Source organism: Petaurus breviceps, unplaced genomic scaffold (genome assembly GCF_028583685.1).
Source record: "Petaurus breviceps papuanus isolate PSGF00001 unplaced genomic scaffold, PetGlider_PUasm1.0 80, whole genome shotgun sequence".
Classification (NCBI taxonomy): Eukaryota; Metazoa; Chordata; class Mammalia; order Diprotodontia; family Petauridae; genus Petaurus; species Petaurus breviceps.
In genome coordinates this window covers 3,945,694-3,972,047 of record NW_027186540.1, presented here as the reverse complement: position 1 = coordinate 3,972,047, position 26,354 = coordinate 3,945,694, and the positions used below count along the sequence as shown (strand labels likewise).

The 26,354-nt window shown below is 34.5% G+C and overlaps 1 protein-coding gene across 8 annotated transcripts in view; it reads left to right on the top strand.

Annotated features, from left to right (window-relative positions):
- LOC138175985 (regulator of nonsense transcripts 2) overlaps positions 1 to 26,354 on the top strand; it is a 201,454-nt gene that overhangs the window by 57,823 nt on the left and 117,277 nt on the right. For all 8 annotated transcript variants that reach the window (XM_069106651.1, XM_069106647.1, XM_069106648.1 and 5 more), the window contains 7 exons: positions 993 to 1,078; positions 15,729 to 15,837; positions 18,395 to 18,508; positions 18,894 to 19,010; positions 21,192 to 21,377; positions 24,179 to 24,382; positions 25,609 to 25,884. In XM_069106651.1, coding sequence (XP_068962752.1) covers positions 993 to 1,078; positions 15,729 to 15,837; positions 18,395 to 18,508; positions 18,894 to 19,010; positions 21,192 to 21,377; positions 24,179 to 24,382; positions 25,609 to 25,884 — 1,092 coding nt within the window. The remainder of the gene's footprint in view (positions 1 to 992; positions 1,079 to 15,728; positions 15,838 to 18,394; positions 18,509 to 18,893; positions 19,011 to 21,191; positions 21,378 to 24,178; positions 24,383 to 25,608; positions 25,885 to 26,354) is intronic.

Sequence of the window (26,354 nt, the reverse complement as noted above, 5' to 3'; positions counted from 1 at the left end):
TCCACCTGGCCGCTCCTAAGCAATGGGGGTTAAGTAACTTGCTCAAGGTTACATGGTCAGTTATTTTGTGTGGATGTTAACTATCTGAGCCCAGAACCGAACCCAGGTCTTCCGACTCTGGGGCCGGCTCTTTTACTCACTATGCCACCTGGCCGCCCCTTAGTCCATAGTTTATTAAAGACCTCTTTTACATATGCCTTTTCCAGTTTTTTAATATTTTTCAGCTATATTAGAAATAATAGCATATATTTGGGGAAGTGTTACACATAGAAACATAAATTAAATGACATATAAACTACAGTGCAGGATTGTGCTTGAACTACCAAATTTCAGTTGTCTAGAATCCTTTCAGCAATCTGGGTTTCTGTGATTAGTTTCTGAGTAATATATTTCTCCCTTATTTTTAGTAGGTATACTGTTTATTCTCTGTGCTTTTTGTGATTCATTATAAATTTTCCCCAGCTATATTCTAAACTTCCCAAATAATTTCTGATAACTACTTAACTCTCATGTAATGAATACTGTTATAATTTTTCTTATAATTACTTGCTAAACATACATTATCTTCTTGTTGCTTTTTCACTTAGTACAAGGGTAATCAGTAATTAAGGGATTAAGATTCCCAACAAGCCCCTTTTTACCTTAGTTGACTACTAAGTTTCTAAATTATATTTTTTTAGCTTTGCATGGTGAAGAATTATATTCTGGAAGTACTGTGGATCTGTGGATTTATTTTTTTTTTCTGTTCTTAAGGTTTATTTAGATATTTATTGATACCTTATTTTTTTCTATCACCTACAGTTCTTATATTCCTCCCTGTTAGCCAGCGCAGAGAGCCATCTGTATAAGGGCTTGTTATTTTTCATGTGCTTATAATACTTTTTATTAGTATTGTGAAACATTTATCATTGAAAATATTGTAGCAGGTTGGCTTTCTGTATTTAAAATGAGGTTTTAAAAGAAAAAAGTTTGATTTTTTTTTTCTTCTGTAGGCAGCAATGGATTTTTGCATGAATATGAACACAAAAGCAAATAGAAGGAAGCTAGTACGAGCACTCTTCATAGTTCCTAGACAAAGGTAGGCATTAAAAATATAGAATAATGATAAGTTTTGTTGCCTCAGTGATTTTAAGGGTTAATTATGCTCCAAATTCTCTTTTTTCCTCGAAGTATTACTCCTGTATACTGGATTTATCAAGTCCTCAAGCATCCATTTTTGACTTCCTAAACGTTTTTTGTTATTTGCTTGATTTAAGTATTCATAATTTTCACCTACATTTGGTTTTTACATAAGTATTTGTAAAGTTTCTGTTGAGATTTATCTGTAATTTTAAGATAAAGTATTTAATGGACAATAATGTACACTTATTAAAACTTTAACTTATATTTTTGCCTTTGTGCTTTTAATGGACAATAGTGAGCGATAATAGCATGATGTAAAAGAGTCTTTCTGTTAAGTTAAATTTATAAGCTCTTTGCATCGTGTTCCATCTAGAGCAGGCCTACACAAGCTACAGCCTACTGAAGGATTTGGGGTGGCCAGCGGGCCATAAGCAACTCACAGGCCACAGGTTGTGCAGTCCTGTTCTAGGGTCTTAGACTAAATTCTTCATGACATTTTAGATAGTTAGGTATCGCTAATACACATACTATGCAAATCATTTTTCAAACTGAAGACTGTTGGTGGCTCAGTGTTTCTGTTTGGATTTATTGTCTAATTGATACTATTTTTTTGTCGCCTCTTGACACTGTTGTTTTGTCATATTCCTTATTGGATTCCCCTCTCACCCCCGCCCACCTTTCCCCCCAAAAAAGCAAACCCCAACAAAATCTCTTCTTAAGATATGTATTGGGGTGGCCAGGTGGCGCAGTGAGTAAAAGCGCTGGCCCTGGCTTTGGGAGACCCAGGATCGGTTCTGGCCTCAGATACTTAACACCCACACAAAATAACTGGCCTTGTAACCTTGAGCAAGTTACTTAACCCCAATTGCTTAAAAAAAAAATGTGTATTAATGTAAAGAAGTATGATAACTTTTTTCTTTGACATGTGCTTACATTTACTTTTGGGATATTCATATTAGAGTGGACCTCTTTTGACTCAACCAAGAGTGTAAATGAAAGAAGTTTTTTCTGTAGGGATGAAAATATATACTGTATTACTTGTTATTGTTACTACTAGAAGAGTCACTCTTCTTCATTCCACACTAAGAATTTTTTTAAAAACCCAATAACCAAAAACTATAATGAATGACATTTAAAGATAAATTTTGAAATTATTAAAACTATACACATGTTAAAATATTGGATGTTGTTGATTTGGGAGGAGAGGGAATATTTTATGTACAAAATAGGTAGTTATTTAAGATGTTTCAAGATAATCTTTTATTTCATTATAATAATGAACACAACTTGTATACAAGAAAATATGTGCATTATGGAATCACAAAGTAAAACAGTTCTAAGGTAGAAGGAAAGCTATTTAGAGAACTTACCAATCAAATTTATATTTCTGAAAAGGCATAAGAAGAAAGTAGAAGGTCAGGTAATACAATATAAATACAAAATCATAGCAGAGAGATATAGGCAAAATAGCTGCTTAGGCTAGGAGTTATTAACCTTATTTTTGTGTCACAGACCTCTTTTGAAATCTGGTGAAACCTATGGATTCCTTCTCTGAATGTTTTTAAATGCATGAAATATGTAGGATTACAAAGGAAACCAATTACATTGAAATATGGTTATTAACATATTTTTGAAAACAAGTTAGTGGACCTTTGTTAAGAATCCCTGGTTAAACCCCTAAACATAGAGAGCTTAGGGGAAAAGGAGGAAAGTTTCTAGGTTGTCAGCTCAAGACAAATCAACAGTATGATATGGCAGTTACTAAAGTTAATGCACTCTTATTTTCCATGTAGAGACATGTAATATCCAAGACTTATTTTACTTTTCCCAGTTCAGACCACACCTGGAATATTGTGTTTAATTATAGGTGCCACAATTTCTTTATTTTTAGAATTTTATATGTAAAAGTTCTGAATTTAATAAACTCCAAATAAAATGGGCATATTCATACATAGAGTAAAACAGAAAAAGAGAATTGTATGTAAGGCTATGTATTTCTGTTTATGTTTAATTTACTTTTCCTGTAAATCCAACACTTTGGTTCAATAATAAATTCAGCATATAACTTTCAGATGTCCTGATTATATGTGATTCTTTTTGATTTTCTGTTGTGTCGAAAATGACCTCCTTTTTTTTGCTACTTTATCCTTACTTTATTCCCTCCCTTCACCATTGACAAAGGAAAACAAAACCCTTGCAATGAATATGCATAGTCAAACAATTTCCCCATTGATGGTGTCTGAAAATGTATGTCTTAGTCTGTATCTTTAATCCCCTCAGATACTACATTTAGGTAGGACATTGATAAAAGATGAAGGATAATTAGAATATTGTAGTAGCCAGGATGGGGAAGGACCTTGAGATCATGCTATGTGAAAACTGGTTGAAGGAACTTGGAGAAGAGAAGACAGGGGTAATGAAATGTCTTTAAATGTCTGTTGGATTGTAACATAATAGTGATTAGAGTTGTTCTGCTTGGCTCAAGGAGACTAAACTGGGAATACTGGTTGGAAGTTGAGAAAGAGATTTAGGTGTTATATAAGAGAAAACTTTTTTTTTTTTTTTTTTAGCAATTAGAGCTATCAAAAAAAAATTAGTTTTCATTTCTCCTCCTCCCCACCCATCTTTGTTTTTTTCCCTTACTCTAGCCACATTGATTTTAGGAAAGTTTTTTAATCTTAATGTATTCCATATTGTTTCTTCTGCCCTCTTCTGTTCTTTGTTTGGTTGTAATTTTTTTCCTTTTGCATAATTGTGAGTGAAACCCTAATTTTCTTTTTTTTAAAATTTATTTTAGTTTTTTTTTTAGATTTTTCTTTTTGCTTTTTGGAAGGGAAAGGTAGGGCAATTGGGGTTAAGTTACTTGCCCAAGGTCACACGGCTAGTTTTGTGTTGTGTCTGAGGCCGGATTTGAACTCAGGTCTTCCTGACTCCAGGGCCAGTGCTGTATTCACTGTGCCACCTAGCTGCCCCTATTTTTAGTTTTTAACATTCACTTCCATAAATTTAAATTTTTCTCCCCAGCCTCCTCCTCCCCCCCCAAGAGAGCCTCCAATCTGATATAGGCTCTACATATAAATTCCTATTAAACATATTTTCACATTAGTCATGTTGTATAGAAGAATTATAACAAATGGGAGAAGCCGTGAGATAGAAAAACAAAACAAAACAACAACAAAAAGAAAATAGTCTGCTTCACACTGCATTCAGAATCCATAGTTCTTTCTCTTGATGTGGATGGCATTTTCCATCATGAGTCCTTTGGAATTGTTTTTGGTCCTTGCATTGCTTAGAAAGGCTAAGTCTGTCAAAATCAGTTCATTGCATGCTGTGGTTGTTACTGCTTTCATTGTTCTCCTGGTTCTGCTCATTTCACTCAGCATCAATTCAGCCTTTCCAAGTTTTTCTGAAGTCCACCTGTTATTATAGCACAATAGTATTCCATTACATTCATATTCCTCAACTTGTTCAGCCATTTCCAAATTGATGGATATCCCCTCACTTTCCAGTTCATTTTTGGTCCCATGGGAGTAGAGGCCGTGAGGAGCAGTATTGATTACAATCCTCAGGGATTAGGGGTCCTTCTTGGGTAAGGACCAAAATGAAGATCAAAAGAGCAGTGACCACACCTCTCCCCAAATCACAGTTCTTGGAAGCACTGAAAACTTCCAGACGCTCAGAACTAGTAAAATTAATGTGAAAAAGCCTAAAGCTTAAGACAGCGTCCTTCCGTCTCTCCCCTCTGCCCCCCAAAGCCAAGAACAAAGCCCAGCTTTAAAGTTCAAAAGAAATAGCATGGAAAAATGAGCATATAAGAGTGGTAAAGGAAAAATAAATTTAAAAAATTAGAGCAAAGGAAGAAAATCATGAAAAAGACAATTAAGAGGTAGGTAAAAGAGGCATGAAAAATACTTTTTAAATACCTTAAAAAAACTTTAAAAATAATTGGCTAAATAGAAAAAGAGGTACAAAAATTCACGCTGATGAAAATAACTCCTTAAAAATTAGAATTGGGCAAGTGAAAGCTAATGACTCCATGGAATATCAAGAAACAATAAAACGTCAAAAGAATTAAAAAAATAGAATAAAATGAAAATATCTTATTGGGAAAAAAAACCCAAATGCCCTAGAAAATAGATGAAGGAGAGATTAGAATTATTGGACTACCTGAAAACCATGATAAAAGAGTCTAGACATCATATTTTAATAAATTGTTGAGGAAAAATACCTTGATATCCTAGAACCAGGGAGTAAAATAAAAATTGGAAGAATCCACTGATCACTGCCTGAAAGATCTCAAAATGAAAACTCAGGAATTTTGTGGCCAAATTTGAGAGCTCCAGAGTCAAAGATAAAATACTTGAAACAGCCAGAAAGAAACTATTCAAAGACAGCAGAGTCAGAGTAAGGATCATACAAGATTTATCACCTCATGTTAAAGGAGAAGACAACTTGGAATATGATACTCTGGAAGGCAGAGGAGCTGGGATTATAACCAAAAAAACAACCTAACCATCAGAACTGAGTATAATCCTTTGGAGGGGGGAAAATGGATATTTAACGAAATAGAGGATTGTCAAGCATTCCTGATGAAAAGACCAGAGCCAAATAGAAAGTTTGTCATTCAAACTCAAGCTACAAAAGAAGCATAAAAAGATAAATGTGAAAGGGAAATCTTAAGGGACTCAGTTGTTGAATTGTTTATTAGAAGATACATGTAACTTCCAAGAGCTTTATCATTATTAGGGCAGTTAAAAGTTAAAAGACAGAGGATATGGGTATGAGTTGATTAAGTTGAAATGATCTTAAAAAATACATGAAGGGGGTGAGGCTAGATGGTGCAGTGAACAGAGTACCGGCCCTGGAGTCAGGAGGACCTGAATTCAAATCCAGCCTCAGACACTTAATACAAAAACTAGCCATGTGACTTTGGCAAGTCAGTTAACCCCAATTGCCCTCCAAAAAGCAAATAAATAAATAAATGAAGGGGTAAGAAAGGGGGAGAAGGATAGGGAAATTTTCACATGTAAAAGAGGCATGCAAAGAAAAGCTTTTACAGTAGAAGGGAAAATGATGGTGGGGGGAGGCAGTGCTTGAATCTCACAATCTAAATTAGTTCAAAGAGGGAAAAATATATAAAGACAGTTCTTGCTTTATGAAAATTAGCATTATGAAAATTCAACTTTACAGAAAGAATTATGAAAAATCTGCTTTCCAAAACAAATTCCTTTATTAACTTTACAATATTATGATCTCTCTTTGCTCCTGCCTCTTGGCTTGGTACTCCACAGCCTCCAGCTTTTCTTCCCCTCTTTCCCCCTTCCTCCCTCCAAAAAAACATTCATGTGAAATGAGAAGAGACTGCCACCATTGCTGGATCCAAGGGCTTGAGTGTTCTGTAGCTGAGAGAGAAGAGCTTTGTTCCCTTTCACCCTCTCTGCATGGCAGGCTTGGCATGTCTGTCTTTTGTCCATGCTTGGCTACTGCGTGTCTTTATCTGGTCCTGTGTATTGGCTCTTCTCTTGTTTATGTCTACCCCCTGCGTATTCTTCCTCTTGGTTCCAGCCAGGCTCCCACATGCTTGGCCCTAGCCTCCATGTGTTGCTTTTTGTTCCTTGACCCCAGCCTTTTCATGTCCTTGAATTGTGTGCTGGCTCCCTACCTCCAAGGGCAAATAGCCTCTTTATTTGCTCCATCCCTCTTTTCCCCATGTCTGCAGGCAAGTTCACATTACATAAAAATTGCTGTATGTAGAGGTGTGTGAAACAGTCCACTTAAGTAAAGCAAGAACTATCTGTAAGTATTCTCAATTGATAATAGAAATCTATCTTACCCACCAGGGGAAGGGAATATGAGAAGTGCCCGGAAAGGGGGCAGTGATACAAAAGAGGGCAGATAAGTGAAAGCAGGGTCAAAAGTAAAGCAGGCCAGATAAAAAGAGAAGGATAAACAGAAGATATACAGAGGGAGGGAAATGCTCATAACTTTGAATGTGAATGGGATGAACTGAGCCACAAAAGGGAAGCAGGTAGCTAAATGCATGAGAAAGCAGAGTCCAGCACTGTGTTTGTAGGAAGCACATTTGAGAGTTAAAGGAACTGAATCATGCTTTAGTTGAAGTAAAAAAGGCAGGGATAGCAGTGAAGATCTCAGATAAAGCAAAAGCAAAAACTAATCTCATTATGAGGGATAAGTGGGGAAACTACCTCTTGCTAAAAGGCATCATAGACAATGAAATGAGCAATACTAAACATATGCACCAAATGGTATAGCATACATCTTCTTAAAGGAAAAATTAAATGAAATACAGGAGCAAATAGACAGTAAAATTATACTAGTGGACAACCCCAACCTTTTCCTCTCAGACTTAGGTAAAGATATCCATAAAATAAATAAGAAAGAAGTTAAGGAATAGAATAGAATCTTTGAAAAGTTAGATAAGCTAGAGCTCTGAAGAAAACTGAATGGAAATAGCAAGCATATATGTATTTTTAGCTGTACATGGCACCTTCACAAAAAATTGAACATGTATTATGGCATAAAAATCTCACAACCAAAGGCAGAAAAGCAAAAATATGAAATGCATCTTTTTGAGACCATAATGCTATAAAAATTACATTCAATAAAGGACTGTGGAAGTAGAGATGAAAAATTGGAGACAATAACCTAATCCTAAAGAATGAGTAGGTTAAAGAATAAATCATAAAAACAATTTCATTAAAAGAGAATGACAATGAGACAATATCCACAAGTTTATGGGATGCAGCCACAGCAGTACTTAGGGGAAAATTTATATCTTTAAATACCTATATCAGTAAAAAAAGAGAAAGAGCAGTTCAGTGAATTGGCGATGCATCTGAAAAAAAAACTAGAAAAAGGACAAATCTCCAATTAAACACTAAAATGAAAATTCTGAAAATCAAAGGAGAGCTTAACAAAATTGAAAATTAAAAAAACAAAACCATTAAATTAATAAACAGAACTAGTAGCTGATTTTATGGGAGGGAGGAAAAAACCCAAGAAAATAGATGAACTTTAGGTTAATTTGATTTTAAAAAAGGAAGATCATATTAACAGTATCAGAAATGAAAAGGGTTCTTGTACTGCCAAGGAAGATAAAATTAAAGCAATTATTAGAAGTTATTTTGCCCAATTATATTCCAGTAAAACTTAGTGAAATGCATGAATATTTACAAAAACCTATACTGGCCAGATTCACAGAGGAGGAAATAGAATACTCAACTAATACTAACTTAGAATACTCAAATAATATTATCAGAGGAATTCAATAAGCCATAAATGAGCTCCATAAGAAAAAATTACCAGGGTCAGAAGAATTTACAAGTAAATTCAACCAAATATTTAAGGAACACTAAAAATAGGTAAAGAAGGAATCTTACCAAATATCTTTTATGACACAGATATGATTTTGATCCCTAAACCAGTGAGAGTAAAAACAGAAAGAAAACTATAGACCAGTTTTCTTAATGAATGTTGTTTTTCAGTTTTGTCCCACTCTTCTTGACTCCATTTGGGGTTTTCTTGGCAAAGATACGGGAGTGGTTTGCCATTTCCTTCCCCAGCTCATTTTATAGATGAGAAAACTGAAGCAAATAGTTATTAAGTGACTTTCCCATGGTCACACAGCTAGTAAGTATCTGAAGCCAGATTTGAATTCAGGTCTTTCAGACTCCAGACCCAGCAATCTATTCACTGCACCATTTACCTGCCTTCCCTTTGAGATTACCTTCTATTTTTATAAATATCTTGCATGTGTAAATTTTGACCTGTCATTACCTTCATTAAAATGTGAACTCCTTGAGGGCAGGGACCATGTTTTTGCCTTTCTGGAAAGTATCTGAGGCCAGATTTGAGCTCACGAAAATGAGTTTTCCCAGCTCTAGACTGGCGCTCTTTGGTTTTAATATCTGAACCAGAGAGAGTAAAAACAAAGAAAGAAAACTATAGACCACTTTCCCTAATGAATATTGATGTAAAAATTTTAAGTAAAATGCTAGCATGGTACTTGCAGCAATGTGTCAAAAAGATTATACATTATGGTCTGGTGAGATTTATACCAGGATTGCATAGCTAGTTCAATATTAGGAAAACCTATCAATATGATTGACCACAATTACAAAACCAAAAATCATTATTATATCTTTAGATTCAGAAAAAGTCTTTGATATATACAATACCCCTTCCTATTAAAAACACTACAAAGCATAGGAACGAATGAGGTCTATCTAAAACCAAAAGCCAGCATTATCTGTTAACAGTGAAAACCTTGAAGCCTTCCCAACATGATTAGGGATGAATGTCCATTATCACTACTATTCAGTATTATACTAGAAATGCTAGCTAAAGCAGCAGCAGCAACAAGATAAATTGAAGGAATAAAAATAGGCAGCAAGGAAACAAAAGCTGTCACCCTTTGCAGACGATATGATGGTATTCTTAGAGAGTTCTAGAAAACCATCTAAAAATTAGTTGAAACAATTACCAGCCATACCAGAGTTGTAGACTATAAAATAAACCCATATAAATCACTTGCATTTCTATATGCTATCAACAAAATCCAATAGGAAGAGATAGAGAAATTCCATTTAAAATAACTGCAGACAATATAAAATACTTAGAACTCTGCTTGCCAAGACAAAGCCAAGGACTCTGTGAACATAAGTACAAAATACTTTTCACACAGACAGTTCTAAGCAAATATTCATTGCTTATGGGTAGGCCAAGCCAATATAACAAAAATGAGAATTCTTCCTAAGTTATTTTACTTATTTAATGCCATACTTATCCAGTGACCAAAGAATTATTTTATAGAGCTAGAAAATATATAACGAAATTCATTTTGAAGGAAAAAAAAGAACATCAAGGGAATCAATTAAAAAATGAATGAAGTTGGGCTAGCAGTACCAAATTTCAAACTACATTATAAAATAGTAATCATTAAAACAATACAACCCTATCATGGTTTTGATAGATCGTGGACTGGCATAAGAAATTAAATGGGAATTTTTGTGGAGTTTTGCAGTAGCCTCACACCACACAAAAAGTTTAGAAACTCAGAAATGCATCTCACACATAGACATGCTGTTGTATAATATCAACCCAAATTTTACAGTAAGGTGTTACAAACACCCCATAAAAGAAAAAGGAAAAAAAATTAACTTCCCTGGCACAATGGGAGGGCCAAAAATTTTACTCAGATTTTCCAAATCATGGGGCCATGGCATCCCTGACCTCCCTGTTGTTGAAGGGACAACTGTACTGGCTTAGAAATAGAATGGATCTGTGGAGTAGATTAGGTAAACAGTACACTATAGTAAATGACCACAGTAGTGTTTGATAAACCCAAAGATCAAGCTTTTGAGGCAAGAACTTGGCCATTTGATAAACATTTTTCTGAAAACTGGAAATTAGGTAGCCAGAAAGTAAGCATGGACCATGATCTCACTTCATATACCACAATAAGGTAAAAATGGATATATGATTTAGACATAAAGGGTGATGTCATAAGTAAATTAGGGAAGCATGAGGAAAATGTACCTGTCAGCTCTATGGATAAGGGAGAGTTTATGACCATACAAGATAGAAAGGCTCACAGGAAGTAAAATGGGTCATTTTGATTACATGAAATTGCAAAAACAAAATTTATAAGTTAAAATTAGGAGGAGAACAGGAATCTGGGGGAAAATTTTTACACAGATTTTGCTGATACAAGGCCTAATTTCTCAAATATATAGGGAATGAGCTAAATTTAAAAAAATGTCATTCCCCAATTGATAAATGTTCAAAGGATATAAACAGGCAGTTTTTAGAAGAAATCAAAGCTATCTGTAGTTACCAGAAAAATACTCCAAATCACTACAGATTAGAGAAATGCAAATTAAAACCACTCTGAGACACTACCTCAGTTCAGCTAACATGGCAGAAAAGGAAAATGAATGCTGGAGGGATGTGGAAAAATTGAGATGCTAATGCATTCTTTGTGAAGTTGTGAACTAATCCAACTATCCTGGAGAACAATTTAAAAGTATGGCCAAGGAGCTATAAAACTGTGCTTAAATTATCCATTGACTGAGCAATAGTACTACAAGGTCTATATCCTAAAGCGGTTTGGTTTTTTTTTTTTTTAAGGGAAAAGGACCTATTTGAACAAAAAATATTTATAGCAGCTCTTTCTGTGGTGGCAAAGAATTGGAAATCAAGGGGATGCGCTTCAGTTGGGGAATGACTGAACAGGTTGATATATGATTGTGATGGAATACGTTGTATGTGATGAGAGATGGTTTCAGAAAAACCTGGGAAGACTTATATGAATTGATGTAAAGTGAAATGAGCAGAACCAGAACATTGTACATTGTAACAACAATATTGAAAGAATGATCAGCTGCAAAAGATTTAACTACCCTGTTCAAGACAGTGAGCTAAAACTCTTACAAAGGACTCAAAAAGAATTGATGAACTCTGAATACAGATTAAAGCATACTTTTAAAACTTTATTTTTCTTACTTTTTTTTTTTTTTTAGCAACATTACATATGTGGAAAAGTTTTGCCTGGCTTCACATGTGTCATCAGTGTCCAATTTTTTACATTCTCAGGGAGTGAGGGAGAGAATTTGAAATTTAAGTTGTTTTTTTTTTTAGTTGAAAAATATTTTTATATGTAATTGGAAAATATTTAATAAAATATATAAAAATAAAAAAAAACAAATTTGTTTAGATTAAAAAAAATTATTTTACAGACATTTAAACAACAAATTTATACCTTGTGAAGTCAGACAATGACAGAATTGGGAAATAACTTTGTTTCAAATCTGGCTTTGCCTGTTATTTGTTTTTGGTTACTTTATAGCCAGGAGATTCAAGTTTAGCAGCTGTGTATCAAGAGTTTTTCCAGTATATATCATGTCCCCTTCAAAAGTAGAACCAAAAGTTTCCTTTCTTTGTACTTGAACAACTTTACCTGCCAAATTCCAGGGGAGTCCTCTGCATTTTCAAGTTGGCAAATTATTCTACTTGAATATCTGTATTTTGGAAATATTAAAGTTGTCTTTGTTCAGTCATTTTAGTCATGTTTTACTCTTTGTGAACTCATTTGGGCTTTTCTTGGCAAAGATGCTGGAATGGTTTGCCATTTCCTTTCCACCTCATTTTATAGATTAGGAAATTGAGGCAAACAGGGTTAAGTGGCTTGCCCAGGGTCACACAGCTGGTAAGTATCCGAGGCTGCATTTAAGCTCAGGTCTTCCTGATTCCAGGCCCAATGCTCTGTCCATTGCAACACCTAGCAATACTTAGTTTTAAAACAACAATAAAAACCCTGGACATCTGATAGTAATACCCAAAGTGACATTTTATACTAGATACTTGCCACTTGATGGTGCTAGTGCTTTAGGAATGTTTACATTTCTATGAAAAGTTAACCAAGAGAGCCTTGTGAATGCCAATTTCATATTTATTGATTGCAGCCTTTTCTTTATTATATTTCATTTATTTAGCATCATCTTTGCTTGTTTTCCTTGAAGGAAACTCCTTTGTATTCTTTAATTGAACTATTACAAAGTACTTCAAACATTTAATTTTTGTTTGATATTTTGAACGGAGATAAAATTAGTAGCTTTCTGTAGTCAGATATCTCATATCCAAAAGAAACTTGACATACTTTTAGGGAGATGATTGAGTGGAAGATAACTGTAAATATATGTCCCCTTTTCTTCTTATAAACTCCTAAACTCTTAACTATTAACATCTTAAAATCTGTTGCTTGATGTGTTTTTTGTAGTTAATAAGTATATGTTTACTAACTTGATAATCATTAACTACAACTAGTTTATTTTGAACATATACTCCTTCAGACCTTGAAAATATAAATACATGCTTCGTTATTAATTAACTAAGGAAAAATCCATTAGGAGGTTAACTGGAATAACTGAAAGTCTCCAGTAATTTGACAGTGATGTCTTGCTAATAAAATATCCAGTTACTTTGTCCTATAAGATTCTGACATTAATCTATTAAAGTTGTTTTGAGTTTACCTCTTCGGATTTCTGGTTTATCATAAAGATTTCCTTAGAATAAGAAATCATGAGATTATATTAATTATATTATATTTGTAATAACAATAAATTTATAATAATTCGTGTTATGTATGAATTGGAGTCAAACAAGATTTCTTCTTTCTATAAACTTACAGTGTAAAACATAGCTAAAATAGGCATGAAATTTGTATAGATCCTGAATGCGTTAAATGTACATTAACATAGTATTAATTTTTTTTACGGAGTGCTCCTTCCTTCCTTATTCCTTCCCTATCTCCTTTTTCTCTCTCTCTGTCTCTCTCACTTTCTTTTCCTGAGTGAAAATGGTCCTGAATTTCAGATTTAGACAGGAACTACTTGCTTGGAGACAACTTGGTGAATTTACCAGAAATATTGTGTTCTAACAGAAGGATGGTGATCTTAGGCTAGTTGATATGTAGCTGAGAGCGAGATCTTAGAAGCTGTTTAATTTCATGCTCCTCATTTTACAAATGAGAAACCTGAGGCCCAGACAGATTAATGAGCTTGCTCAAGGTTACAGAGCTATTAAATGTCAGGACTGGGTTTTGAACCCTGTGCCCCTTACTCCAAATCCAGCACCCATTTCACTGTACTTCATTCACCATTATTTTAACATTTTAAACCTCTGTACATATACCCTGCCTTAATAACCTCCTTTCATTTATTTTGTATATATTTGGGACTGGAACTGGAGTCAGAAAGACTCATCTTCCTGAGTTCATATTTGGTCTTAGACACTTTCTAGCTGACCCTAGGCAAATCACTTAACCCTGTTTGCTTCAGTTTCTTAATCTATAAAATGAGCTGGAGAAGGAAATGGCAAATCACTCCAGTATCTTTGCTACGAAAACCCCTCAATGGTCACAAAGAGCCAGAAATAACTGAAAAACGACTGTACAGCAACAGGTTCGAATCTAGGTCTCTCCTTATTTTTAATACCAGCCTTCTTATCACTGCATTATGCTGGCTTTCAGAATCAGCTGTGTGGGAGGTATATAATGCATGACAGCCCCTTGAAGAGAGTGAACTAAACTCAAATGCCAAACCTGGAGAGCTCTCCAAGCCTTTCTCCAAAGATGAAAGCACTTAACTGTGTTGTCAGAGAGTCACAGTGCTGGATGCCTTCAAAAAGTCTTCTTGGAATAAGTTGTGTTTGAGCTGGGTCTGTAGCAGCTAGGAGAGAGCAGTAACAATAGGTAGGACATCCAAAGTAAAGAGGACATTGAACCAAATCAGGAACAAAAGTGCAGAGAAGTCAGAGGAGAACAGAGAGTACAAGTAGTCAGGATTGACTAAAGAGAATGGAGTTGAGAGAGAGTAGATAAAAGTAAACATTTTGATGACTCAGAGTTTGCACTATGAACATAATTTACTGTAATTTTCAGTAATTGGCTTACAGTTTTGTTATTACATTAAATGGCTTCAAACTGTTATGCTTTTTTAAAATATTGTCTTTTTTATAATTTTTATTCTTCTTTACTTGTTATCAGTTACTTCTTGCTGTTAGTGTGCAGCTTAGCTCTATGCTTATTCTGGTCTGCTGTGAACCAGTCAGCCAGCTAGGAAATTTGTTAGAACTATATGTAAAGCAAGAAAAATACACTCTAAATGAGAGTTTCTCTGTAAATTAGTAAATAAGCTTTAGTGAATGCATATACATTTTGTCTGCTCAGATGCCTTTTTGGGGAGGGAAGAAGGGAAACGTTTTTATTTTTTAATATTATTATCCTCTTCCGATGATAGACCTTTCACTTCCCTCAATCACCCCAGTATAATCCCCCTTGTCATTAGTAAGTACAGTCAGGCAAAACAAATCAGTGCATTGGTTGTGTTTGAAAACATATGCCTCAGAGATCTTTTGTTTCTTTCTATTTTTCAGTCATGTTCCAGATAATTGAGCTTTCTAGATAAATAACTTAGATAACTCTAAGTGTTGTTATTAATAAACTTTCTAGTCTATACTGCAGTGCTTGATTATCTCTGAACTGGTGGCGGCTGTATTGTCATTTGGTAATTATATGACAAATGTTTAGACCGGGGTGGGGAGCCAGTAGCCTCAAGGACACATGTGGCCTTCTAGGTTCTTGGATACAGCCTTTTGACTGAGTCCAGATTTTACAGAAAAAATCCTTTTATTAAGGGGATTTGTTCCATGAAGTTTGTATTCAGTTAAAGGGCTGCACTTGAGAATGAAGAGAGCCACATGTGACCTTGAGGCTGCAGGTTCCCCATCCCTGGTTTAGACTGTTACAAGGTTTTATATATTTTTACATTAAGATCATTAATAATTTTGAACAGATGTCTTCAATAAAGTTGTAAATATATACCATAAAGCATTAGAGGATTAACTTTTTAAAAATTTCTATAAATTAATTGCTTTTGTTGTATTTTATTGTGGTATCTCCTAATATGTGGTCAATATATGCTTTTTTACATTCATAATTATGTGAAACATATATGTAAATTTATATTTAAAGGAATGAACTCTGATATATACTTTCCTTTATTGCATGCTATATATATTTTTTGCAGATTGGATTTATTACCATTTTATGCAAGATTGGTTGCTACATTACATCCTTGCATGTCAGATGTTGCAGAGGATCTTTGTTCGATGCTGAAGGGAGATTTCAGATTTCATGTATGTATTTTTACTACTTATTTCTTAATGTCTACAGGCTTAGTTTAAAAATACCTAATGATCTTTTTGAGATAGTGTTATCTTTCAGATTGTACAAATTTGCTTGACAACTCAGAAAATGAGAAATTCTTAAATTAATGTGTGTGAAATAATGGAGGGATCTTCTGAAGTTATGGCAGTTAGTGAATTCTCTGCCAACTCCAAGGTCTTGGGCTGCCAAGTTTCTCTTCTGGTTGAAGACAGAATCCATTATCATAATCATCATCATTGACGTTATTATTATTATTTAATCCCTAGAATTCACTCTGACTCCATTATATGTTTATGTCAACATGTTGCTTAGGTATTGGAGTCCTAGTAATCCCAGTACCCAGTTTTTGAAGGCGTAAGAAACTCCATAGACCCACAAACTCTATAATGAGTCTGTCACCATCTCATTTTCCATTTATGCTTTTACCATATATTTAAGATATTTCTCTTTTAAAATTTCCAGTTCTTTTTATAGGGAAGGTTTCTAAGTGTAACAGTCATATCTGAATACACTAGTAGGAAACCAGGAGCTGATACTGTGGTGGTTTCTGGGAACTCTCTTCTTTGCTCTCCTTCGTGCTCTCAGATGAAATTCTGTGCTAATTGATGGAACCATTGCAGGAGAAAGAGAAAGAACACCTGGTTTTCATCCCTTCTAATGCCTTTGTGACCTTGGACAAACCATTTAAACTTACTGGACTTCAGTTTTCTCATCTATAATATGATGGACTTGTATCAGAAAATTTCTAATTTTCATTTCCAACTTCAAACCCTGAGATTCAGTAATTATGCATCTCTGACAAGGGTGACTGCCTGGTGAAACTACCTGGTGATAGTGAGAGAAGTGAAAATAGTGACCAGATAAAGAGGGATGAAGTGAACAATCATTAGACATAGGAACAGGATAATAACAGACCCTAGAAAAACAAATTCCTCAAGCATTTAATCAACACAATTAGATGTAAGATTACTTTTTCTTAAAAAGGCTAAATTCTTTTAAGTTCTCTATAAAGGACTATTCAGATTCCTCTATTGTGGTAAACATTTTATCATGTCAGACATTTCTTATGTGTTTGAAGCAGGATTTGTGAATAAATATTTAACAGAATTTTTGTTTGGACAGGGTTTGAGTAATGGCAAATGACAGGCTGATTTATTTATTTTTTTTACATAGGAAAACATTTACATAAACTTTCATAGGAGTGAACTTCATTGTTAAAAAATGTAGTTTAATGCTACTACTATGATCCCTTGATTTGTGTCTTTATAAAGTTTTTGTTACAGTGTATCTTTTTCATATAACCTAGTTATATTTGAGTCCTTAGTTGCCTTTCCTGTTAAATATCAAACAAGTTACCAGATCTTGCTATTTCTTCCTCCAAAGTATCTTATGTCTAACCCCCTTTTCTCTGCTTACACAGCTGCCACCTAAGTTGGGGGTGGGGGTTGAAGAAGAGAGGAGAATAAATGTTTAAGTACCTACTATGTGTCAGGCATTGTTCCAGTTTTATAAATATTTCATTTGAGACTTGCAAGAACCCTCTGAGACAGGGGCACACCATTATCCTTATTTTACAGTTGAGGAAAGTGAGGCAGATAGTGGTTAACTGATTTGCCCATGGTCACACATCTAGTAATTTGAATTTGAATTTAGGTTTTCCCAACTCCATATACAATGCTTTATCTGTATCACCTTCTGGCCTCTCTTTCAGACCCTTACTGCTTCTCAGCTCTTCTGTTGCAGTTGGCCACATAATTGTTCTTCCTGATTCAGATCTCTTTCTACTCCAATTCATCTTTAACAGTTTTGTCAAAAATAGGTCTGACCATGTCACTGCCCTACTCAACGGACCATGTCACTGTCTTCCTCACTAGAGACTTCTTTTACTTTCTAGGATAAAAAGTTAACTCTTGGCATTTAGAGCTGTTCACAGTCTGGCCCCATTCTGCTTTGTTAGACTCATTTGTACATTATTTACCCTCACTCTGTGACCAGGACAAATTGGTCTTCTCTCAGTTCTACATGCCTAGTCTTCAGGCTTCTATCTCCATGCCTTTATGCTTTCATGACTATTCCTTATTCTTGGAATGCATGTGCTCCTTACCTTTGCTTCAGAATCTGTCACTTTAATTTAAAGTGCCATGTTCTACACAAAACTGCTCCTGATTCTTTACTGTCCCTTCCTCTCCTTAATTACCTTGTTTGTCCTGATAGAATGTAAGCTGCTTGAGAGTGGGGATTTGCACTCATTATGTAGCAGGCACTGTGCTAGGCCTGTAGATTCAAAGAAAGGCAAAAGATAATCTTTTCTGTCAAGAACTCACTGTCTAAAGAGGGAAACAACATGCAACAAATAGCTGTACAAATCAGCTATATGCAATATAAGCTGGAAAATATGAATTTGTAACTTTTTTTTTAAACTGCAGTAAGCACAACAGTTAGTGATATTTTTTTTTCCATCAGAAGAAATTAACATATTTCAAACTGTTATATACCTACACATGTCTTTTTCATTTTTCTCATTAGGTACGAAAAAAGGACCAGATCAATATTGAAACGAAGAACAAAACTGTTCGGTTTATTGGAGAGCTAACAAAATTTAAAATGTTCACTAAAAATGATACACTACATTGTTTAAAGGTTAGTGTTGTGATCATTTCTTTTGATTTAATGGATTTATATGGAAATAAAAACCTTAAAGTGCTATGTAAATGTAAGTTAGTAATAATATTATAAGGTACTGATGTTCATTTATGCATGATCTTAGAATAAAAATAGCAATGGATGATAATATTTCATTATAACACATTAAAAAGGAAACATTTCTTTTATCTGTTCCATTTAAGAATTAGAATTATTCAAGGAGATATCTAAGAAAGGTTAAATTTTTAAGTTTAAAGACAAAAAGTCAAATTTTGAAATTTCTTAAACACTGAAATAGGTCTTTTTTTTTTAAAGAATGTATAGAATTCTAAAGTTACTCAATTTATTGGAAAAGGTTAAAAATATGGATGTATTTTCACAGATGCTTCTGTCAGACTTTTCCCATCACCATATTGAAATGGCATGTACCCTGTTGGAAACTTGTGGAAGGTTTCTTTTCAGATCTCCTGAGTCTCACCTGAGAACCAGTGTTCTTTTGGTAAGAGGAAAAGTCTTTGTTTTTAAAAAGTCAAAATAATTACCAGGGTTAGTCCAAGATATCTTGTTCTTTTATTATTAAGCATAGCCATTCCTTGGACCAAGAAATGGCTATACTTTATCCTTATTTCTATTTGAGAAATGCTTGCCTTTGCGATTGGAAAGTATTTTACCTTTCACTCTGTCTTAGTTAAGGTAATCCAGTACGATTAAAATTAGTTTTTTCTACCTTTACATGCAAATATTTGAATCCATCTCAGGCCACATTTCTCTCTCTTTTTTTTATTAGAGAACATTAGGTTTTTCTTATTTTAGATTTTTGTGGTAGTATTTTAAAATACTGCTCCTGCCAGTTTTAATCACCAGGACATTAACCTGATTTCATAAAAGACATGTTATATTGGGACACAACTTAAGTTCTTTTTTTCTATTAGTACAATGTTGAAGAATGGGTTATTTACTTTAGAGCATTTGTGATCCTGCAAAAAAAGATAATCAGCAGATTAGAACAGTGGACTGAATCAGGATTAATATAAAGTACTACCTTTAAAGATTGAACTGCAGAAGTAAAACAATAGGCGCAGCTGGGTGGTGTAGTGAATAGAGTACCAGCCCTGGAATCAGGAGGACCTGAGTTCAAATCTGGCCTCAGATACTTAACATACAAAAAAAAAAAAAACACTAGCCATGTGACCTTGGGCAAGTCACTTAACCCTGATTGCCCTACCTTCATCCCTCCAAAAAGAAAAAAAAAAGTAAAGAATAAGTCCTTATGATACAAACTCTTATGATAAAGACATGGAGTTTTAGTGGCCTGTGATATTTATAAATCAGTGTTATGATATGGAAATAAAAGACCTAATGTGATACTGAATGGCATTAATATAAATCTATAGAATGATAGAGGTGATACTGCATAATCATCACACCATGGTTTTTTCCAGTCCACAATTGGTTTGTAACCTTTCATCACATGATTGTTGCACCGCATAATTCTTTTCATCACACCACTTAAAAGGTAAGAAGAGCAGCAGTGTAGTCACCAGTGGCACATGGATACACATTTATCTTGTGCAGGTGCATCGTGAGCAGTGAGTCTAGAATTCTAACACATGCATTGTCAGTATATTTCTGAAAGCTGTCTTGTGTGGTTTGTTTAGAGTGCTGTAGTACTAACAGTATTGTCACTCAACCCACTGAAAGAGCTGTAGGTGCAAGGGGAGAAGGAAGACAGGCAAAACTGTCATGAGTAAGTCATGTGATATGGTAAGACTTGCATCTTCCCTCACTGGCTACACTGTACAGTTCATCTCCAGCAATACATTAACAGGTGAAGCATTTCTTTCTTATTATGGGTAAATATAAAATCTATTCTATGGAATTCAAGCTGAAAGTGATTGTGTTCTCTGAACAGCGTGAAACAGAGCCATGGAAAGACAGTTTTCAGTAAGTAAAAAAGTTGGTGCAAGACTGACAAAAACGAAGACAAGTAATACCAGCATAAATTTTTTTAAAAAGCTTCACATAATTGTTGCACCCCACCTCCTTTTTTGCCAGAAAAGGTTGTCATGAAATCTGCGATGATTATGCATTGATATATGGTAGTTCTAGGGAGTGCTGCCCTGTTGAGACTGCATTCGTTTCTAGGTCCCATATTTTAGGAATGTCACACAGATGGAGGACACAGATATCCACATGTCCTTATCCAAGATAAAGGCAAAAGGAATAAGCATTATGCCACATGAAGGTCTGTGGAAGGAATTGGGATTGTTTGGCCTGGAGAAAAGAACATTGGGAATGGGTAGAAGATGATAGCTGACTTCAGGTATTTGAAGAACTGTCATTTGAAAGGATACAGTTATTTTTCTTGACATTAGAAGGCAGAATAGTTGCAGGGAAGTGAATTCTTTAAAAAAAACTGTCAGTTCTCTATAAGGATCCCCTTAATACTCAGAAAGGTATGTAGAAAATTAGAATAGGCTTCTAAACAGAAGGTTTTGAATTCCTAATCACTTGAGGTCTTTAAGCAGAGTCTAGGTGACTACAGAGGAAGTTCTTGTTCAGTTATGGGTTCAGTTATGAATTGGATGATTTCTGGTTCCCATTCGGAGATCATATGATCTGTTTCTATAAAATGTTGGAGTGAAAGATTTTGAGATTAAGTTGGACTTTGTTTTTAAAGGAACAAATGATGAGAAAGAAACAAGCAATGCATCTTGATGCAAGATATGTCACAATGGTTGAGAATGCATATTATTACTGCAACCCCCCTCCAGCAGAAAAAACTGTGAAGAAGAAGCGTCCTCCTCTGCAGGAATACATCCGTAAGCTCCTTTACAAGGACCTCTCCAAGGTTACTACTGAGAAGGTAAATCTTAGTGATATTATTCATTGCTAGAGGTCCTTCTTCCTTCTCTGTGACAGTATAATGTTTATCTTTGGGTCAATTCAGTGTTTTTTATGATTTTCTTTAAATTGACACAATGAGCAGAGTAGCATGTGATTTCATAGAGCATTTGGGATTATTGCATTCATAGCCCATGCAGCAGAAATGTAAATTCTTTGCAGTTGATATTGTATCCATTATTTAAATTGAGAGCATGAGATAAAGGGTGTAGTTTGAAGTCTATTCAAACTAAGATTGGTGAGATCTAGGACTAAATCCTTTGTTTCTTTTATGATTTGTATTAAGAGTCTATAGAAGTTCAAATGTTAAATGGCTTTTAAAGACTTTCTGGCCCAAATCCTTTAGCTATACCAATGAGGAGATTGGCCTGCTAAGTTTAAGCTGACTTAAACTAGTAGGGGTAAAGTTAGAACTAAAACACTTTAGCTGGTCTCTTAACTCCTAGTCCATTCATTCATTGTTCTTTCTGCTGTACCATGTGTCTTCTGGTGAACATGAAGAACATTTACAATAGTACTAAAAATTGAGGATATATTTTTATGCTTTAGAATATTATGTTGTGGGACGGCCAGGTAGCACAGCGAGTAAGAGCACTGGCCCCAGTGTTGGGATGACCTGGGGGATCGAATCCGGGCTCAGACACTTAGCACCACACCCAGAAATAACTGGCAGTGTAACCTTGAGCAAGCTACTTAACCCCAATTGCTTTAAAAAAAAAAAAAGAATATTATTTTGTTTCTAGGATAATAGCTTCTTGTCCTAATCAAGAAATTGATTTTTTAAAATTTAACTTCTACTTTGCTGTTATTTTAAGATATTTTCTGGTGATTCTTCTTGTCTTGAGGCTATAATTGTTACTGATATGCAGACATCTATAAAAACCTTGTCTCAGTTATACTTAAAAATTAAAACTTTTCTAAACTTTTCTTGTTTTCTAGTAGTTTTTTATTTTTTGGAAAAGTGCTTGCCAATACTATTTTTAAAAAAAGATTTTTGAAAACTTTTAGGAAGTTTGGAATATGTCAGGAAAAAAGGAAATTAATTTGGGGGTATAAAAGGAAACTAAGATAATAAATGATAACTAAAAAAATCAGTCACCATTTATTAAATTCCCAATGGCTAGTCACCGTGTTGGCCAGACAAAGACAGAAATAATTCCTACTCTCAAGGAGCTTATGTTCTAGTGGGGGAAATAAATAGATCTATAAATATATACAGTAAATATGAAAGAATAAATATAAATGCATACAAAGTAGTTAAGTCCAAGGTAGTTTGGGAGGGTGGACACTTCGGGATAAACAAAGGCTTCATGTAGAAGATGATACTTGAGCTACATTTTAGAGGAAGATACAGACTCTCCAAGACACATGTCAGTATCAGTGGGGAGTGCATTCCAGGTATGTGGGACAGCAGTACAAAGGAACAAAGATAGGAGAAGGAGCCATTATATGTGGGGACACAGAGAAAGCCAGTTTAGCTGGATTGCAGAGTGGAGGAGACTGTTAACATCCAGTGAGGCTGGAAAGATAGACTGGAGTCAGGTTATAAACCTGAAACACTTGAAGGATGGCATTGCCTTTGACAGAAATCAGGTAGTGTTTATATGGCTTTTGTTTTCGCATCATTCATTTCAGAATATACCCCTCTTCACATCACTTCTCAGTAACCCATGCCTTGTAATAAGATTTTTTTTAAAGGAAAAAAATAGCAGTTTGATAAAACTAACACATCATCTATATCAAATTACATATGGATATGGATTAATATGTATAATAGTAGTTCCTTAGCCATCTTATGAAAGGAAAGGAGGTGAAGCAGTAATATTTAAACTATTTGGGAAAATAATGGTGTGGGAATGTTGTGAAGTTTTTGAAAGTTAGTCTTCTTAAAGTTGAAAGCAAAAAAGAAAGAATATGAATGATTGGAGCCGTGGTAGTACTTAACCTCTAGGATATTGCAAGCTGTTTTAGAATTCATATTGTTAAGACATTAAAGGTTAAAGAAAATTGCAAGTAAATAAATGTTCTTGTTGAAAGATCATTGAATAAGTAAATATTATAATTGAAGAGAGGAACTTAACAGTTTAGATGCAGTTTAAGCCAGCTAGGTGGCAGGCACATTGGATAGAGAGTTGGCTCAGAGTCAGGAAGCCCCAAGTTCAAATATGACCTCAGATACTTACTAGTTTTGTGACCCTGGGCAAGTCACTTAACTTTTGCCTCAGTTTCCTCATCTGCAAAATGGGAATGCTAATAATACCTACCTTCCCCAGTTGTTGGATCCTGTGAGATAATATTTGTAAAGCACTTAGCCTATTGCCTGGAACATAGTAAGCACCAGCTAACTCTGTTGCCTGTGGAGTTTTTAATGGTAGAATTATTTTTAAAAGGTGATATGTAATTGTAGTCTGGAAGTAGTCATTACTTTGTTCTAAGTCATCTCTTGAACAGATAATCCTGGAGATGCTGAAGAAACTCATTCTGCTTACTGTACAGTCTCTTTGGAGTTCTCCCACCCCTTGCTCTCAATACTTCCATTTTTTAAGCTGATATCTGTGTGTTTGCCAGAAAGAAGAATAATTGAATAGAAGAAACAGTGCTTTTAGAAGTATAGTATTTCTTCAGAATGACATTGATACATAATGCAAAATTAAAATTATTTCACATTAATCAAAATTAGATAATTATCCTACTTGATTTCCTAATAAATAGTATTGCCTATTAAATTTTACAGTTAACTTGAAACAAGTATTTTTTATTTAGGTACTAAGACAGATGCGAAAGCTGCCCTGGCAGGATCCAGAAGTGAAGGACTATGTTATTTGTTGTATGATAAACATCTGGAATGTGAAATATAATAGTATTCATTGTGTAGCCAACCTCTTAGCAGGATTAGTACTTTACCAGGAGGATGTTGGAATTCACGTTGTGGATGGAGTATTAGAAGATATTCGACTAGGAATGGAGGTAAAAGTGTTTTTTCCTTTTTTTGAAAGCCTCCAAAATTTGTTCAAATGGAAAAATTAAAATAAAATTCCTTTAATTGCATAATTTAAAAATATAATTTTGGCATGTTTTTAATAGGTGAACTTTTTATCAAATGCTTTTCTCTTTGTAATTGCTGTTTTTATTAGCATGTTTCTGCTGTATGGATTTCTTAGTCTGTTCTCTGATTTAGAATTATTCTTTTTTTCTATGTCCAGTGTTTATGTCTTTTATCATTTTAAGCATATTAATACCATAGCAAGTCAACACAATGTAATAGACTTGAAATGAGGAAGACTTGGGTCATACCCAAACTTTGACACTACAGCTTTGTGTTCACAAAGTCACTTACCTGCTCTGAATCTCAGGTCATTCTTTTAAGATAATAATATTTTGGGACAGCCAGGTGGCGCAGTGAGTAAGAGCGCCGGCCCCAGAGTCGGGAGACCTGGGATTGGTTCCGGGCTCAGATACTTAACACCCACACAAAATAAGCCATGTAACCTTGAGCAAGTTACTTAACTCCAATTGCCTAGGGGTGGCCAGGTGGCTCAGTGAGTAAGAGTGCTGGCCCCAGCGTCGGGAGACCTGGGATCGGTTCTGGTCTTAGATACTCGGCACCCACACAAAAATAACTGGCCGTGTAACCTTGAGCAAGTTACTTAACCCTGATTGCTTTAAAAAAATTATATTTTATAAAATATATATATAATAAAATATAAAAAAATTATATTTTATAAAGAGGTTAGTATGTTATAAAAAACATTGTAATAACTTTTAGGTTTTCCACTCAAAGGCTTACAATTGGTAAATGTTTTCAGGAACTTTGTTTAACATTTTCCTTACAATTTAAGTTCCTTTGGATTACAGAGAAACTGTATAGAGTAATTAGGAGGAAGGATGCATTTTAAAATTTCTAGAAATTATGAATAAATTTAATGGTGCCTGGATCTTGAAACCTATTTTGTTCTCTTAGACTTGTACTAATTTAAACAGTGCTAGACCACAGTAATTGTAGTTTCCTAGGAAATAATTATCTATGTCCTAAAGTGAACAAATTTGTGGGTGGGCGGAATAAGAAAATCTTTTCCCCTTTTTGGTCTCTGCCAATAATTCAGCTTTTTGAATGATATGTGAGATTCCACCTGTTTACAAATATATACTATATATCTTAGATATTAAAAGTTTTCTGCTTTTGTTTTTTTAAGGTTAACCAGCCTAAGTTTAACCAGCGACGGATCAGCAGTGCCAAGTTCTTGGGGGAACTTTATAATTACCGAATGGTGGAATCAGCAGTTATTTTTAGAACTCTCTATTCTTTTACATCATTTGGTGTTAATCCTGATGGTACTCCAAGTCCACTGGACCCTCCTGAACATCTCTTCAGAATTAGGCTAGTATGCACTATTCTGGATACCTGTGGTCAGTACTTTGACAGAGGCTCCAGCAAACGAAAGCTTGATTGTTTCCTCGTTTATTTTCAGGTAGATATAAAATAAAATGCTAATTTATATATCATTCATTGTATTGTTAGTCTTCAACTTGTACTAAATAGTTGACTTTTTAGTATTTAGTATTTACACGTTTCGTATTTAGTATTATTATTTAGTATTTTTAGTATTCACATAGTATTTTTAGTATTCACAAATAAATTTAGTATATTATATAAACTGTTATTTTAAACTCAGTTATATTGTCCAGTGCAAAAAAGCGTCTTGATTTTTCCTTAATTTTTACTATTATCTTCACACATCTGTATGGACATACAAAAATATGTGGATAGTTTATTTGTAGCTTTATCTGTAATTTATTAGAATTTCCATTATAATATCACTTAAAGTGATGAAATTTTTCCTTTGGTTTCTTGTCTTTTTTTTTTTTTGAGGGGGGAAGTCAGGGCAATTGGGGTTAAGTGACTTGGCCAAGGTCACACAGCTAGTAAGTGTTCTTTGCC